The 17,500-nt window shown below is 41.2% G+C and overlaps 4 protein-coding genes across 4 annotated transcripts in view; 3 read left to right on the plus strand and 1 right to left on the minus strand.

The window, feature by feature from the left end:
• The window catches only part of LOC134181807 (DBH-like monooxygenase protein 1 homolog), a 4,790-nt gene extending 4,670 nt beyond the window's left edge, over nucleotides 1-120 (plus strand). The window contains exon 15 of the mRNA XM_062649075.1: nucleotides 1-120. This exon is cut by the window's left edge and continues 77 nt beyond it. Within this exon, the coding sequence (XP_062505059.1) occupies nucleotides 1-120 (120 nt within the window).
• A 1,694-nt stretch (nucleotides 121-1,814) lies between these two features.
• LOC134182680 (uncharacterized) lies at nucleotides 1,815-3,547 on the minus strand. The gene is made up of 3 exons (XM_062650109.1): nucleotides 3,385-3,547; nucleotides 2,973-3,165; nucleotides 1,815-2,614 (listed from the first exon to the last, which is right to left on the minus strand). The coding sequence occupies exons 1-3, from the start codon at nucleotides 3,523-3,525 to the stop codon at nucleotides 1,950-1,952; spliced, it is 999 nt and encodes a 332-aa protein (XP_062506093.1). The 5' UTR covers nucleotides 3,526-3,547; the 3' UTR covers nucleotides 1,815-1,949.
• A 42-nt stretch (nucleotides 3,548-3,589) lies between these two features.
• On the plus strand, nucleotides 3,590-15,335 carry LOC134181829 (splicing factor 3B subunit 2-like). The gene is made up of 24 exons (XM_062649097.1): nucleotides 3,590-3,688; nucleotides 3,754-4,868; nucleotides 4,925-4,996; nucleotides 5,333-5,370; nucleotides 5,939-6,017; nucleotides 6,088-6,141; nucleotides 6,200-6,244; nucleotides 7,512-7,595; nucleotides 7,669-7,743; nucleotides 9,129-9,188; nucleotides 9,243-9,293; nucleotides 9,355-9,396; nucleotides 9,465-9,503; nucleotides 9,561-9,622; nucleotides 9,676-9,724; nucleotides 9,780-9,869; nucleotides 11,168-11,275; nucleotides 11,332-11,439; nucleotides 11,500-11,592; nucleotides 13,957-14,117; nucleotides 14,629-14,725; nucleotides 14,790-14,896; nucleotides 14,961-15,042; nucleotides 15,115-15,335. The coding sequence occupies exons 1-24, from the start codon at nucleotides 3,598-3,600 to the stop codon at nucleotides 15,181-15,183; spliced, it is 2,871 nt and encodes a 956-aa protein (XP_062505081.1). The 5' UTR covers nucleotides 3,590-3,597; the 3' UTR covers nucleotides 15,184-15,335.
• Nucleotides 15,336-15,731: 396 nt separating this feature from the next.
• Nucleotides 15,732-16,990, plus strand: LOC134181830 (forkhead box protein D5-like). Its single transcript, XM_062649098.1, has 2 exons — nucleotides 15,732-16,175; nucleotides 16,246-16,990. The coding sequence occupies exons 1-2, from the start codon at nucleotides 15,768-15,770 to the stop codon at nucleotides 16,765-16,767; spliced, it is 930 nt and encodes a 309-aa protein (XP_062505082.1). The 5' UTR covers nucleotides 15,732-15,767; the 3' UTR covers nucleotides 16,768-16,990.
• Nucleotides 16,991-17,500: the final 510 nt, after the last annotated feature.

Raw genomic sequence — 17,500 nt, forward strand, 5'->3', positions numbered from 1 at the left:
TCTCGTGTCGCTATTGGCATGCATTTAGCACAACAGGATATTATGAAAACATCCATGCAAACGTATGTCAGTATCAACGTTGTAGACGACGGACGTGATTTGCATTTAGTGCCTACCTGACGCCGCTTGATGGCAATCTAAGTGCCAAGCATCAGTGTACAAGCAAACTCTTTACTAGCCTCGAACTTCCAGACTAGAGAGCTCGCGAAGCGCGCGACTCTAGAATCTGGACCAGAACGGTACAATGATTTCGGAAATAGCCTTCTAAGCCAATCAGCGTCTTACATCTGGAATTTTTGCTCTAAATTTTGATTGGTTTAGCAGTAATTGGTTATGCTAAGTGCACTAACGCTGATTATGTTGTTTGTGCAATGCAAAAGCTCGGTATCTTTCCATCTCACTAATGAACTCGGTAAAACGACCCTATAGGCTGTTAGACTACTATTTATCATCACTTTTTGATAAGTACTTCCGAAATCATTAAAAACTAAACGCGCTCCGTGCGCTCTGGAAGTTCGAGGCTAAGATTTACGTCTAGAGGAATATATTTTACTGTTGAGTTGCAAGACAGGGAAAATATGAGTAAACAACTTTAAATTTTAGTTCTATTATCAAGATCATGCGGTACTCATATCTATATACCAAATATGGCTAAATCAGTCCAAAGTTGAGCACCTAAAGACAAGCAATAGATAATACCGATAATCCTTATTTTAAACTTCGAAATTCACTGTATACTGCTAATAATATCTTTATACTTTGAACATACCAGTTGGGTCTAGCCTATAAAATAATGGTTCCAGATGTCTGCATACATTTGCGACACTACCGTCTAGCCTCACGGTTTCAGCTTTTCCTTCTAGGCAGTGCAATAAATCGAAACGTTACAAGAATACTTCAAATGGCTATCAAACCCTGCATGGAATATGTGTGTGTGTGTGTGTGTGTGTGTGTGTGTGTGTGTGTGTGTGTGTGTGTGTGTGTGTGTGTGTGTGTGTGTGTGTGTGTGTGTGTGTGTGTGTGTGTGTGTGTGTGTGTGTGTGTGTGTGTGTCTAGTGTGAGGGCATGCAAAACACCGGCAGACACCCAAATGTAAAGGCACAAGCACGATAACACGAGTACAGTAGACATATAGACGACCCCTAGAAAGGACAAACAGACAAACAAAGAAACAGAAGACCCACGAGCAAAAGTTAATTAAGGCTACCAAATTACTGTACGAAGTGGACGTGTACAATCGAGTACTATAGTATACATGCAATGAGATACTCGGCTACCGATGCATAGAGCACACCTACAGCCATATAGTTTTAGTAAATCTTAGCGAACATTTGCATGTACAGTAGAGTACAACAGTACGTCCATTAGGTGCTCATCATATCCTAGCTACTCAGAGCTACTAGAGCACTAAATAGCTATAGACAGCAAAAGCGAAAGCCAGTTTAGAAGGAACTCGCTTACGACCCCTTCGTAAGCAAGAACACAAAATACGAGCTTTATAGTTAATTAAGTACATACGCCCGGTATCTCACCGAAATTGCGGCAATTCTTCATTGTGAGAAAACTCTAGCTTGTATGTCAGATCAGATGTTGGTAAGAACTAAGTACTAGACCTGGAATCCTAGAACACGTGCTAAAACTAGTTCAGTTCTCGTAAAGCCCGCGGCTTTCATTGCAACGGTTCGTTTGTGAATGAACCAGACCCTCTAGTTAAATGTTGCATTTCAAACCAGTATCTAGATAGCTAAATATACTCGAAAGCAAATATGACCGGCTCGTAAACAAGAAGCAGCAAGTTGGGAGTGCCTGGGAAAACCCTTAGTTATAATTTTAGTATGCGTGCGTAGATGAGTGCGTGCGTGAAGGCGAAGCTCAATCTCCTGTACCTAACTGACAGATTGGTACCCTCGCTATACTACCACTAGCCGTAAAACAATAGACAGCAGTTTCTATGGCCACTGATACACATAAGCATAGAAAGTTACGTGGCTAACACCTGGATGACCAATGACGTTTCCACTGTCAATTGCCGTACACTTTTGACCACTGGCTGGATCAGCCTTTTCTCCATTTCGCCACCTCAGTCTGAAGCCACTGTTGAATATGATTGGATCTACCTGGTGAACTCTGTAAGCAGAAAGTGTTGTGTTGGCATGGTAATGCAACAGACCCGACATGGGCAGAGCAAAACCATTACTTGCAGCACCAAAGTACGAAGAAGAAAAGAAGTACTCTTCTGTACCACTACTAAGAAGAGTAACATTTTCATTAGAGCTGTTGAAGTATGCTCTAAAACAGCCTTCCAGAACATCAAAATTTTTACTCTGAATCATAACTGTGACCGCATACAGGGCTCCTCTTCCCATCAGCTTAGGAACTACGTCTATATAGTCTAACGGTTGGAGGGTGACATTCTCGGACGTGTAGACACGCAATCGAGCTCCTGTAGATGGTGGAATAAACAAAGAGTCTCCAAGTTGCAATGCTGTAGCTTCTAATCCACGAATGTAAAACCATCCAGTTTGATTTTTTGTTTCTCTAGAATCCATCGTTAGTGTCATGCTAAAATTGCGGTAGAACGGAATACGTATGGCATTGTAGGCTCCTTGATGACCTGTAATAAATCAGACACAATCTATATGTCTATATTTTGTACATACCATGCCATAGGTTTCATTTCGATAAGAGGACTCCAGTAGACTAATATAGTTGCATCAACTAACCCTAATAAATTGAAGATACATTGACTGTTCCAACCATATTTAACTAATAGCATCCAGGGTATGGTAAATGCAGACATTTTAACATAATGCAGTCTACTGTGTACCAGCTCTAAGTAGAAAACTCAAATAATCTAAAATATGTTTAATTAATGAATTCAATTATATTAGTTCTTTTCCTGCTGAGGCAACTGTTGATTAAGAAACTCAATATAATTGATTAATTATTAAATAGTACAAATAGGTGCATACCAGATGAACCAAGTCTTGTGTTTCCCCATGGCACATGTGACTCATCATTGAACCCCATTGCAACAGCAGTGTAGACTTGAATATTAAAACTCGGAGTCGTCTCTCCATCCACATAAGCTTTCACTCGAGTTTGATTGAATGTCGTCCATCCTCCATGAAGCCACCACAATGTCACCAAGCCTCCTAAGAGATTCTGCAATGTTCAGATGTAAAACTGCAACATTGCTGAACAAAAGACTCTAACACTGTAAGACTAAAATGCATATGAGAAACGCATGCGTTTAATTATTAGATTAGTAACAACTAAATTTGTGTACTTGTGACCATCTAAACGTCGATACGAATCGCTAGTTTCTGAGTGGTTCATTACAGTTTAGTTAATTGATTAATTAATTATTCCACAGACGTCGACCTTGCAGGTGTAGTTGAAAAGCTGGTATTCAGTTTTAGGTGTGATGTGAAATGATGCTTTTGCCGTCCCAAAGTAGACAACATCGCGAGAAACGTAGGCCGACGTGCATCCTACACATGCTAGCAAAACAACACCAAGCATTGGATAAACCACGCCTATCCTAACTAATTATCCGGGATTTGAAACAAGTGTTATCCGGGTAATCTTCAGAACATGGCGGATAACCTCACAACTTCTCAGCTCAAAAAGCTGAAAGTTGCTGAGCTCAAAAACATTTTGTCGTCTCTAAATCTTTCTACCACAGGTAACTAATTCATAATGTATATGGATATCTTATCTAGAATATCAGAGTCTGTATATGCGTTGTAGGTAAAAAGGATGATCTGATTGCTCGCATTTCTCAACACTACGACGAGACAATGCCTAAACAAGAAAAGGAGTTTCAAGAACCAGAAGAAGCAGAGCAAGAGATGGCAATGGCGGAAGAAGAGGAGACGAAGTCAGTGGACAAGGAGCCAGAGACACCAATGGAAGTTGACAACGAAGACCAGTCAGCTGTCGCTATGTCTGACTCACCTTCACCACAAGTACCCGTCGAACAAGTGGCACCAGTGATAACTGGCTCAGTTGAAACGTTGGACACGACTGCCAGTGTAGACTCTCGACCTTCAATGGAAGTGGCTGATCAAGTCGATGCCCAACTGCCTGCAGTACCAGTGAAGGAGATCAGTGAAAGTGGATCAGACGCGGCTGGTGACACAGCTGCAATTATAAAACCTCAACTTGTATCAGAAGTGGCTGGTCAAGTTGAGGACGAACCGCCTCTAGCATCAGTGAACGAAGCAAGTGACGGTAGATCAGTTGAAGCTGTAGACTCGGTTGAAGTCATGAATCCTCCACCTTTAGTGGACGTACCTTTAGTGGACGTACCTTTAGTGGACGTCACTCCTCAAGTAGATGTCACTCCTCAAGTAGATGTCACTCCTCAAGTAGATGTCCAACCACCTGCAGCGTTAGCGAGTGAAGCTACAGGTAATGAAGTTGGATCTGTTGAAAGTGTAGACACGGCAACAGCGAGAGGATTTCAACCATCATTGGTAGAGAGTGGTAAAGTTGATGATCGACCACCTGCAGCATCACTAAACGAAGTGAGACAAGTTGATGTAGATGGAACTGTAGACACAGCTACAGTCGTGAAACCCCAACCTTTATTGGGAGTGACCAGTGAAGTCAAGGAGCAACCACTTACAACACCAATGAAGGACATTGAATCAGTTACGGTATCTTCATTCGTATCACACCATCCGGTTCGTTCTCTTGCACAGCGTGAATTGCCACGAGCTGTACCTGTAGCTCCTACTGGAATAATGGAGACATCAGACTCTGGTGTTGGTAGTGAAGACCAGCAACGATCTCCTCGTAAACCAAGAACCTCTGTAGCTGCTTCTGTATCAGCTACTGTGACTGGTCAACAAGTGCAGACTGTAAGTTGAGTTGAGAGTTGCTGATGATGTTGCTGATGATTGCTTGTGTGATGAAGGCGAAAGAGAAGAAGCGTAAGAAGAAGAAACGAAGACGAGTTAGGATGCAACAACAGGAGCGACGAAATGATGTTTGTGCTAATGTGTATTGTACTCACACACACACACACACACACACACACACACACACACACACACACACACACACACACACACACACCACATGTACACACACACACACACACACACACGCACACACACACACACACACACACACACACGCACACACACAATGTGTGTAGCTGCAAACATGTTGAAACATCGTACAGTGCTGCAAGCATGTTCAAGCAGATGAACTCGTACGAACCACACCGTTACTCAGACATCTACTTTTGGCATGTTTCACCATGTGATCTGTTATGTCTGAGATGAGTGTATGGATTATCAATATTCATTGTTTTTTGTAGGAAGAAGAAAGAGCACCACAAAATGATGTAGAAATCGAGTAAGTTATTTCTAGATTGCTAGTTATGTTGAGGTAAGTGTGTGTGCATGCGTGCATGTGTGCGTGCGTGTGTGCATATGTGCGTGCGTGTGCATGTGTGTGTGTGTGTGTGTGTGTGTGTGTGTGTGTGTGCATGTGTGCTTGTGTGTGTGTGTGTGTGTGTGTGTGTGTGTGTGTGTGAGCTTTGTTCTCATATAATAGTGCTGCAAATGACATTTGGCACATGAGTTAATTGACACTTTTGCATAATACTGTAGATATCAATTTCTTTTTAATAGGTTAAAATATTTGTGGTTTGGTGGTGTGCAATTTTACATGTTGATGCCACTACATATAGCCTTAAAATGCATTCCTTTATTTTAATATAATTTTTATAATTTAAAAAAATTGTTATTATTTTTAATTTTATTAGCATTTTTAGTTTCTATTAAATTTTTAAATTTTATTAAATTTTATTTTTATCAAATTTTTAAGTTTTATTAAATTTTTAGTTTTATTAAATAAAATTTAATAAAAATAAATAAATTAATAAAAATTTAAAAATTCAAAATTTAACTTTTCTTATTAGATACATACAAGAGGACGTTCGGTTTGATGTAACCAATCCAAACTACGCAGCCTTTCAACAAATTTTTGAAGCATTCAAGGTATGCAAGTGTACATTAGATGCAGTCGCAGTCTGTGTATGACTTATTGTGTTTTCCTGCTGTTGTGCAGATCTCTGAACCAGAGAAGGATGTAACCCAAGAGCAAGAGCTTGAAAACAAAGCAGTGTGTTACTGTCTTTATGTAGCCCTCGTCTTTCTAATTCACGTGATTGTTTTGGTAGAAGGAGAAGGGACAAAAAAGTGACTCTTCAGATGACGAGGACTTTGTAAGTTTACTTTTGTTTGTGAGTCAGTGTTATTCTTACGACTTTTTCTGCCCTGTTTTTGCTCTAAGTTGTTACTGGTTGTCACATTTTGAAGAGTGATAGCTATAATGATGTTTATTGTTATGAGAAATCTTTGGTTTCTTAGGCAATTTTGTAGTTTCTGGTAGACATTTTGTACGAACTTTCTGTGCACAAGGGTAGACTGTACACAGGCTGTGGCAAGCACAGGATTAAATAATCGTTTTGACACTTTGTGCTTATGTTTTTCTACTTACAGTGTCGTCTTTTGGCCTTTTGGGTCGAAGCAAATTTGGTGTCAGGTGTGAGATTGCTTTTGCAATGGTGTTAATGATCAAGCAGTTCTACAAAGTTCCACTATCGAATCAGTCGAGCAGTCTTCAAGAAAGTGGTTGTCAAGTTGACGACTGACTGAGTTCATGTGATGACCAATTAAACCTGTACTTGCGATCACCCCAGTAGTGCGACCACGTGGCTAAAGCGACTATTAGTCTGTGCATGTACCGTTTGTAATACAAAACAACCTTGCTAGTGCTACCAACTGGCTAACATGACCAGCGACCACAGTCATAATGACCAAGGCAAGGTCTCAACCTCCGTAAGCCGACCAGATGCAGCTTTTATACACAACCGCACTTGACGTGAACATAGTACGTCGTGCAGCCATTAGACAGGATATTTAGTGTTGAGAAGCTTGAGGCCAGCTTTGCATGTTACACTGTATCTCCGGCTTTGTGCGTGACCGTAAAGAGATCTAGACTTAGAGAGCTGAAGCTCAGCAAATGAGTTAAAGTTATCAAGCTTGCAGAAGAGGGGAGATCTGCTAGGCAGATCGCAATGTACTTTGAAGTCTAGAAGCATTCCCCTGATGTGCTGAAATGGGTGGATCTTGTTGCAACGTCTGGGAGGCCAATCTTTTTAAGACCACTTGTCTAATGTGACGACTTGCGAAGCCATGTGCGGTGTTATTAGACAGGTTTTACTGTAGTGAGGTTGCCATCTAAGTCCTACACTCCTGGACAACTAAAGAATATTTGTGAGGTTGCCAAGATGATGACTACATCTGCCATAAAATTTTAAACACTGTTGAGACTTTAGTTTTGTGCACGTGAACACTTGTGATGCTTTCCATCTTTGACACTTTGCTTCACTGAACTCCATACTGTTTCATGTCTGTGTGTGAACGTAAACAATGAGCGTTTTACAGCAGTTCTTATTTAGTAATAGTATGTCTGCATTTTGTTTACAGGATGGCAAGAAGCAGGATGAAAATAAAAAGTCAAAGAAAAAGTTAAGGAAAGAATTAAGAATGAGCATCGCCACTTTGAAACAGGTTAGTTGTTGAGCATATTGTAAGCTAGTTTTGAATTTGTGTTTCTGATTTGTACTGTCGCTTTGTCCACTAGCAAGTCATACGGCCTGATTTGGTGGAAATGCATGATGTCACAGCGCATGATCCAGTTCTTCTTCTGCATCTCAAGGTTTGAAATTGCAGTTTTTACGGAACTTGTTTCAGAGGAAAGATTGCTTAATATTAATAGTATTGCATATGTAACTAAGCAAGTGTACATTGCAAAATCAATAATTTGCATATTAGAGGTATGGCTGTACTCTCGGTGACTGACTCCTCATCATTAGTTGGTGGGGAAGCGGTCACTTTGTTGTTAAGAGGTTATCACAAGATGTAACGTTGTGGTGTTATGTAGCTCTACCTTCCCTTTGTTTATGGCACTATACTCTCTTTCTTAGTTGAGTGATGATATTGAACAGTGGGCAAAGTTAGTCAGTATTGGTCGTGTACGTTTGTTACTAAGTTTTGTTCAACTTTAGCTGAAGAAAGCATTTTACAGCTGTTGATTTCTGTATTGTCATTTGTCTATTGAGACAGACAATTTGAAGGGGAAATCTCACCAAAATCAACCATCTCTCAGATAAAAGCTGTCACTTCATGACACAACCCTTTGCAATCGTTTACTGTAGTAGTTTACCGTAACGAAGAAATAAAGCATTGAAATTATTTGCGTGGGCGTGATTAGTATCCGTATGTAGCCTGAGCGTAACTCTGATTGTTGGTTAGCAAGGAAGACCAATACCTGTGCACATTTCAAGGTAAGGATTGTGAGACATATGGTGTCAAGTTGTGATTTATTGACTGAAGCAAACTGGGACCCCAAAGTTATCACGCAAGTATTGACTGTGGCAATACAACCGTGGAGCCTCAGAAGGAGACTCTTCTTAGATTAGTTCATAAATCATGTCTTGCTGAATTTTGGGTGTGTTAGGAACACTTGGTATGGTTAAACCTAAAGTAGTTACTTCAGAGAGTAAGACTTTGTGCTACATACAGGGAATCATCTGAACCGTTGCCCATTCTCTGCTTCTGTGGCTGTCTGGACTGTAGGTTTCCTACAGGAAGATACCAGGCCTTCTATCTTTCTTTCAACAAGTTTTAGTATTTGGTGAGAGTTCTCCTTTAAAGTATAGAAACCTAATCTTCTATATGTATCTGAGTCATCAAACCTTTAACACGTGGTCGATAGGCATGCATAAGTTGAAGAATGTCAGCATCTCTACAGACACAAATCTAGCAAACAGTCACAGTGGAAAGCTCCAATTAGCACTAATTAAAGGAATAAGAGGTGTGAAAATCTTAGAGCCTTGGCCAAAGTAGGGGCTTGGGCTTACTTGAGCACTGGGGTAATAATAAGCAAGTACAGTAATATAAGCAGTAATACAGTAAGAAGCAAGTACAGTAGAGCAGCAGTAAGTCTTTATGAAAAAACTATTGATGCATATAACTTGCAACTCAGTGTAATTTGTTTGATGATTTTGTGTCATTTTGTTTAACATGTCGCTCATCTTTTAGGCCACTCGTAACACTGTGGCCGTTCCTCGTCATTGGTGTTTCAAGAGAAAGTATCTTGCAGTATGTGTCATTAGTATGTCACTTGATTACATGTGTGAGAGTCGTTTTTGCCAGGGCAAGCGTGGGTTTGTAAAGCCTGCTTTTGAGCTGCCTGACTTCATTCGAGTGAGTATTCTTGGAAGATCACAGACAAAAGAACGTAGTTGATCATTTGCTTGCTTTACAGAGAACAGGTATCATGGAGATGCGGGAGGCTTTGCAAGAAAAGGTACAATAAATGCAACAAATTAACATCCATTGTGTTAGTGTCTGACTTGTACTGAATTTTTGTTGTAGGAAGAGCAGAAAACCCTGAAAGCTAAAACTAGAGAAAGAGTATGTCAAGAGAAATTGTATTGTGGAGACAGACTGTTTTGAGTGTGTGCATTTTAGGTTCGTCCTAAAATGGGTAAAATTGATATTGACTACCAGAAGCTTCATGATGCATTCTTCAGGTTTGTATCAACATTTCTTTGTGCGGTAACCATTGCAACAGTGATTATAATAGATGGCAAACAAAACCCAAAATGACTATTCATGGTGAACTTTATTATGAGGTTAGGCTTTGTTTTTAGCTTCACGTATTTCTGTTTGTATTCTCTCGTATTACAGGGGAAGGAGTTTGAAACAAGACTGAAAGAGAAGAAGCCGGGTGATTTGTCTGATGATTTGAAGACTGCATTGGGCATGCCAACTGGAGCGGTAATATTAAGTGTTTTTGTTTGCTTTATATTTGAAAGTGTGGTGTACATAACAGTGCCACTTATATTATAAGTAAGCTGTATGTATACCTATCTGATAATCATTAATTGAAAATGAAAAACGTGTTTGTGTCATGTGCACACGTTTGTATACTAGAGTTTACTTCAAACCTTTCTGTGGTGATTTAGTTGTGTATACAAGGTGTGACTTGATACGTGTGTAAGGATGATTGATATCTTTTGTAGATCTTAATCATTGTAAAGTGGAAACTTTCAAAAAGTGCTCTATATAGACTCTGCCCCCAGCATTATAAGCCTTTAGTTTTATGAATTTGATTTTGGATAACTAACATGTTAGTAACAATTGCTCATGCACGTATGTTGAGTATGTATGGTATAGCACTTGTAATATAATGTTGTCTCTATAATTTTGGCAGAGAATGTTTTTTCAGTGCTAATTGTGATAGTGCAGTTGAGTAGGTATTTAGGTGATGCATGTTAACTGAATCAGGAAGCTAATAGATGTAGAGGATGTAGAGAATAGAGACTAACTCAGACTTATGCAGAAAGAGATGTCAGTAGTTGCCAGTGCTGTTCAAGAGGTCATTCTACGGTTGTAATTATGTATACAATGGTCGGAGATGGAGTGGCTACAATTTAAACAAATTTTAGTTGGAATGTTGGAATGATGGAAGTCGTTTACAAACATGAGTGACTGTTGTATTGATTTTGCCAGAAATATATGAGCATGTCATTGTGGTAGCATCAAACTCTGATATCATTATCATAAAGTCTTGTATACAAGTTGCCTTATGAATGGAAGTGACATTTTTGTGTCACGTCGATGCACACAAGCCACCCTTGAATAGCCGTGTTTAGTATTTGTGACAGAGTCGGGGTTCACATGGCTCTGTACATGTGCTACATATGTTGTGTAGACAGTGGACAACTTTCTCGTGTCCACGGAAAATTTTTTGAGGAATAAGGGGGTTGTGATTTGACATTATTCTTGAGCTGCTCTGCATCCAACATCATGAAAAGCACTATGATGTGAATAGCAAACACTGAGCATTAGTTTAGAACTTGAAAATTTGTGGCTACCGTAATAATCATTGTGCGTGTGTGTATAAGCAGATTGTGGCGATTGTATATAAAGCATGTCTTAAATACAGGCCTGAAAATCCTGAAACTGCATGTAAGTCTCGGCTTTTATAAAAGACTTACATAAGACTTTATGGTATCTTTGTTTTATACGTTGTCTATTTGTTGGTGTGAATGCTAAACTGTGATATTTTGTAGGGCTCTGAGAAGATTCCGCCCCCATGGTTGATTGCTATGCAGCGTTATGGTCCTCCTCCTTCGTATCCTAATCTAAAGATTCGAGGATTAAATGCTCCAATTCCAGAAGTAGCTAACAATCATAGTTACAAATTTAGAATCTTGATGTCAATGGTTCTTATTAGGGTTGCTCATTCGGTTATCATCCTGGTGGATGGGGAAAACCTCCAGTTGATGAACAGGGTCGACCACTGTATGGAGATGTTTTTGGAACAGACGTCGATTGTGGCTTTGTAGGCTGCCTGTCTAATTATTAGTTCACTTTAGCTGTTTGAAAGTTGGTTCATTTGCAGGTACTGAATCAAGACGAGACTGTTGATAAGACACTGTGGGGTGAGATGGAGTCAGAGTCTGAAGAAGAGGAGGAAGAGGAAGAGGAAGAAGAGGTGAGTACACTTGGTGACTGCAGAGAGAAAGAATGGTTCATAACATGAGAATTACATGGATGTGATCTCTTATGTACACGTTGTCAGTCGATGTTACTGTATATACGATGCTGTAAAGAAACATAATTTCTCGAGCAATAATTTTGTCAAGGTCAGTTAAAACAGGACTTTATCGGTTCGGTAAGGTTTGGTCAGCTGAGATGCTAAGGGCTGTGAAAGAGCTGACAGTAAACAAGCAAGGCAACCGCTATGCGTTTAGTACACTTCATGACGTCCTGTTGAAAATGTTTCAATGCTACACCTGAATGGCAGTTGTTAATGAAGAGCCAAGATGTTTCTAAAGCGGAGTTTCACATTTCAGAAGTAGCACTGAAAAGTTTGTGGTTCTGCCACTGTTAAAGTACTTTACTACTTTATAATTTCCGTTTACTAATTGATTGGCATTTTGTGGGTAATCAAATTTTGCTAAAATGTGTGTTAATTAAGAGGTGAGGAGAGCTAAGTGCCTGTCAAAATACTTGTGGTGTACAGCAGTCAGAATTGCGGTTTACTGATTTGCTTATTTACTCACCAAGTTTGTATGTGGCGATGACTGCTGCAAGATTTTATGCTGTTTGCCCAGTAACCTCACTCAATTGAGCAATCGACTGTCTTCACACAATGCGTTTGTGTTTGATATGAGATCTTATATTCAAACATTCAAAAGCAGCAGGTGACTGTTATTTGAATGTGCTGAGATGGCTTGTAACACTTACTACATGAGACTGAAACTGCAGTTATTACTACATGCAACTGAAACTGCAGTTATTACTACATGCAACTGAAACTGAAACTGAAACTGGATGAAGTAATATGTGTGATCTAAATTTTAGTGTTAGCGTCACGTACAGCGTTGAGGTCAACTCTTGTGTGCTTCACTTTGCTCTCATCTTGAAGGTATACCTAATTTGGGGCCTCTCTTTTACTTCACGCCATATTTTGTTGTTTACCATTGTTTTACTCGGTTGAAACATACAGGATGGTTTCTGAGTGAGCAATCCATTGGGTTAAGTTACTCTACTTTGCTAGTATCTCATAACATCTGATGTTCTACTCATTTCTCTCGTCATGTTAGCTGTGTCCTTGTTTACAGTACGAGTACCCCTTTGGTTGTCTGTTGTTGTGTGCAACACTCATCCTTGGAGCTCCTTGCTGTATCTTCGTAGTTGCTTTGTACTGTTTTCTTGTACAGTAGATGCCGATCATTAGCACGACCAATTATTAACCGCACTGATTCTTAGCACTATTTCTTAATAGCAACAGTGATTATGAACCGAAACCACACGGGTTTACTGCAAGTGCTGAAGCCAACTTTCCCTGTCTAATTCACGAACTAGCAACAGATTGGTTATGAGGAAGCACCTAAGTGAAGCCTCAAGTGACCTCGAACTACAGCGAAGGAAGCCATTGCATTGTGGTGAGGGTCGTCAAATGGTGATAAAGTTTGATGCCATTGAAACCTAAGTAGAGACCTCTTGAGTGTAATGGTAGACTGACAAAGGAAAGGAAGGCTACATGTAGTGTTTTAGGCTTCCATAACTTCTATCTTTGTGTGTCTGATTGTTTGTGATCAGAAGTGGGTGACTAGTGACAGCACGTTAAGAAATCCTGGCTGTAATACAAACAAATACTGTACGACTAACCCTAACTCTTACAAACCTTATCAGGAAATCTAAGTCTCCATGCAGTTTGCTTGACCTTGTGCTTGGGACCAATATTGAATTTTGTCTGATTTATAGACAACGTGATTGTCATTAGCAAATTTGGTGGTTTCTTGTGGTCTGTTTCATAGTCGACATTTTTTTGACAGATAAGATAGTGTTGTTATTCACAAAAAGCCATGAGAAGTCAAGATATCTGCCTTGGTGTTCTTGTTTCACTTGCAAGCTTCTTATCTTGGTTGGAGTTTAACTTAATGCATACATACAAATTATGACTGAGCTATTGAGCTATTGCCGGCACTAAAGAAAGTGATTGTAACTGTACACTTTTCTTATTGATGTATCGTATTATTTGGTACTGTAGTCTATCAATGGCAGCAGCTGTAGCTGTCTTATTGCTATACCAACAACAAATGTAATGCTCACACTGGCTGGTTTTTCTGAAAGCATCATTTGAATCATCATTTGAATGTCTTATTGTAAAGCATATTGATGCATATTGGATATGAATTTGCTGTTGTATTATAATCGAGTACATCTTTGCTGCTGTTTGTGGACAGTTTGTGACGTGTGGGATAACTGGTATAATACACTATTGTTGCCTCACGTAAGCTTTGTGTGGTTAACCGTTCGTTTGGTTAGCGGTTTATTTTGTTCTTTGTAGGAGGAGGGAGAAGGTGATGGTGCACATGATGAAGACGGTCTAATGACTCCATCTGAAGGCTTAGCAACTCCAAGTGGCGTCACATCAATTCCTGTTGGAGTCGAAACACCAGACATAATTGAACTCAGGAAGAAAACTATCGAAGAGGCAATGGAGCAAGGGTGAGAATCGGTAGACTTGAACAAGAGTCAGTAGTCATACACAAGTTCACTCTTAATTAGAGACTAACCCATGACCTTGTAGGTCGGACTCCTGTGGTTGTGTCATCAATAAGAGGATTTAGATAATTGAAATAATTGTGTGTTAAGTAGTTATAAATCATGTAAATTTGTTTGGATGGGATTGCGTGAAACAATGCAGTGGCATGGGTATCATATTCGAGGTGATTGAATGGAGGTGAGTCACATAATTGAGGTAAACATTGTGAGAAGATGGGTGAATGGAATGGTTGAGTGTGAGCTAACAGGTTGAATAGCAAATGGGGGAGAAAACAAGATGTGAACGTCTATGCACGTAGATACAGTAGATATGTAGTGAAAAGACGGCTGAAACGATTGTAAGGAGATACTCGGATGTAGTCCGGGTATCATTTTGAGATTTGTGTTTGCAAATGGCGTCTCTGAGTTGCTCGAGTATATAGCCGTGAGCATCAGTTCATTGTTTGTTTTATAGTGTCGAGACTCCGGCTTTGTACACTGTTGTACCCGAGAAGAGAGCAGCTGTTGGTGGAGCGATGCTCGGCTCTTCTCATGTCTATGACCTGCAAACGGTACCACGTGGTGTTACAAGATGGTTGAGATACGCTGTGTATTCATCTTGTGTTTTAATCGCAGGCTGCCGGAGGCGCGCAGAGCAAGAAGGACAAGTCGGGTACTGAAGGAATCGACGTTTCGCTCGACCCGAGCGAGTTAGAGTTGGACCAGGCCGCGATATCCGCCAAGTGAGTGCGTGAGGTGTCGTGTCGCGTGTATGGGTGGAGTGTATGGCGTTGCGGTGTGTTTCAGGTACGAACAACGGTTGCGAGAGCAGGGTGGTGAAAGGGAGGACTTGAGTGACATGGTGGCCGAACACGCAGCCAAACAAAGCGTAGGAAATCGATGAATCACCATCGCATTTCACACCAAGAGTATTGATATGATGTCCTTTTTCTTTGTGTAGAAAAAGCGGAAGAGAACGACGGCGGACGAGACGAAAACGAGCAAGAAATACAAAGAATTCAAGTTCTAAGCCTGACAGTTAGTTGTGTGTTTGAACTAGACTGTAGCATATTGTGTATTGACGTTTTGCTTTGTGTGGATAACACCGCATGCTCGGAACAATGTCGAGTGATACACCGCGGTGAGACTAGCCTTCCGGCATTGCGAGTCAGTCAACACTGCGGCTGTTAGCTCGCATTATCTTGGTCCGTTTTGCTCGGTAGCTGTCGAAATTGGGTGGCGCTTTAGCACCCTGCCGTTCAACCTTTATTTGCCAGCGGTTGTTAAGTGTCCGATGTTCCCACCTCGTGCTACTAGTGGAACAAGGGCAGGTGTGGACATGTTGAACGATGGTTGTGGCCTGTGTTAATTATAATTTCTTGGCAAGTACTCTATGTGGATAAACAGCAGCGACACGACATTGGTCAGTATGGTGACACGTTCCCGATTACAACTTGTTAGGTAACACTCTTCGGCTAGCATCTAGCGTCGCCGTAGGCTTGGCCAATGACAGTTGAGGCAAGCACGTCATTTGCCCGCCTATAGTCAGATCGACAGCGTAGTCGATAGAACTGGGAGGTTCTCGTCAGTCAAACATTGGTCGTAGTGGTACAGATGTCGGGTAGCGCTTGTTTTGCTAAAGAAGCAAACAGTCCTGCTTCGTCGGAATCGAGCGATAGTCGCACTTCGACGGCACTGGATTGCAACCTCGAAGGCAAGCTGAACGCGTCTCCAATCAAGGAGCAGAGTGCCACCTACGACGATTTGAAGTCAGTGATGAGCAGAAAGAGAGAGAGCAAACCGGGTCAGTCGTACATTGCTATGATAGCTAGAGCGATACTCGAGTCGCCGGAAAAGAAGCTGAGCCTTCATGGCATCTATCAGTACATATCAGAGAACTACTCACAGTTCAAGAGCAAAGTGGGGTGGCGGAACAGCGTGAGACACAATCTATCTCTCAACGAGTGCTTCATCAAGGCAGGACGGTGCGAGAGCGGCAAGGGAAACTACTGGGCCATCCACGTAAGTAGTTGTTGTGTACACTAGACTTGCTGTCGGAGTTGTACCCTCACGTCGGTGTTGCATTTGACAGCCTGCTAACTTTGACGACTTCGCTCGAGGTGATTTCCGACGACGCCATGCTCGAAATCGAGTCAGGAAGAGCCGCTTCCAATTTACCCGACCCGGTCTCTGCTCGGTACCTCTGTCGGGAGGATCAAACGCTTACTGGTTCCAGAAGTCTCCATCAGCGTTGCTCTCATCGGTTAGTCCTTTGTCCCATCACGTGTATGCACCGAGCGCGTCAACTGCTGCGCCCGCAGTGCTAGGAGGCACGCCCGCGGTAACAGGTGGTCTCGCTAGGAGCGGGAGTTTTACCGGAGCGGGTTCGCCGGCTCATCGCACCAACTCGACCAAAAAGACATTCTCGATTGATAATCTACTCAATCAATCGAAAGACGTTTCGAGCGTCGTTTGGGACGAGAGGAAGGACTTAGTGCATCCGAGAGCGTTCGCGTTCGGATTTCCGACCTACGCACGTAGATATGGACTTGGTCCGGCATCGCCTTGCCTGACAATGAATTCATGGACAGCTCCTGGTTTCAGGCTATCCTGACGAGTGGACTGACTAGTAGATAGCCTAGATAGTTGACCTCAGATAGTAGACTTCAGTCGGTCGGCTTGATTGTAATATACTTTCCCTGTCATCAGTTGCCGTAATTAGCTAGATTGCATGATTACTGCTCGATGTTATATGCCTTCTATATAGCTATGGAACATTGCACCTGCTGTGTAGCTAGACAGTCGGTCGAAACGGTGACATATATTTCACAGTTGTGTTCATGAATAGCTAGGAAAACATTCCACGTTCATGCATAGAACATCTTCAAGTGATCTCCAGTCGCCGATACTCATCTGACAATCTGCACAAGATTTTATCAATTGTGAAGAATATTTAGACAGGAAGTTGGCACAATGCGGGGCGTATTTTCGATGTCAACGAATAGGACGTTTTATATATCTAATTACATAATATGTATTTGCGGTAAGACAGAACGGAGTTAGATAGGAGTCTATAAATGTTATCTTTTTAGGACACTACCTGTCTAAATCTTGTCTGTGGTTGTACTATACTGCATAGTCGCTGCATGAGTTTAGCCAATACGTTCAATTTGGACTGCGGATTGCCTGACCTTTCAAGACGACGGACCCATCTGCATGCATTTGTTGAGATGGTGGCCATAATCAGTCGTGCGAAATAGTAACGCTTTGCTAACTTGCGTTTTTGATGCTAGACTTGCCACATATTCTGAAATTAAAAATTATTATGTTCACCAGTATGTGCATGC

This window comes from Corticium candelabrum, chromosome 7 (genome assembly GCF_963422355.1).
Source record: "Corticium candelabrum chromosome 7, ooCorCand1.1, whole genome shotgun sequence".
In the NCBI taxonomy this organism is placed as follows: Eukaryota; Metazoa; Porifera; class Homoscleromorpha; order Homosclerophorida; family Plakinidae; genus Corticium; species Corticium candelabrum.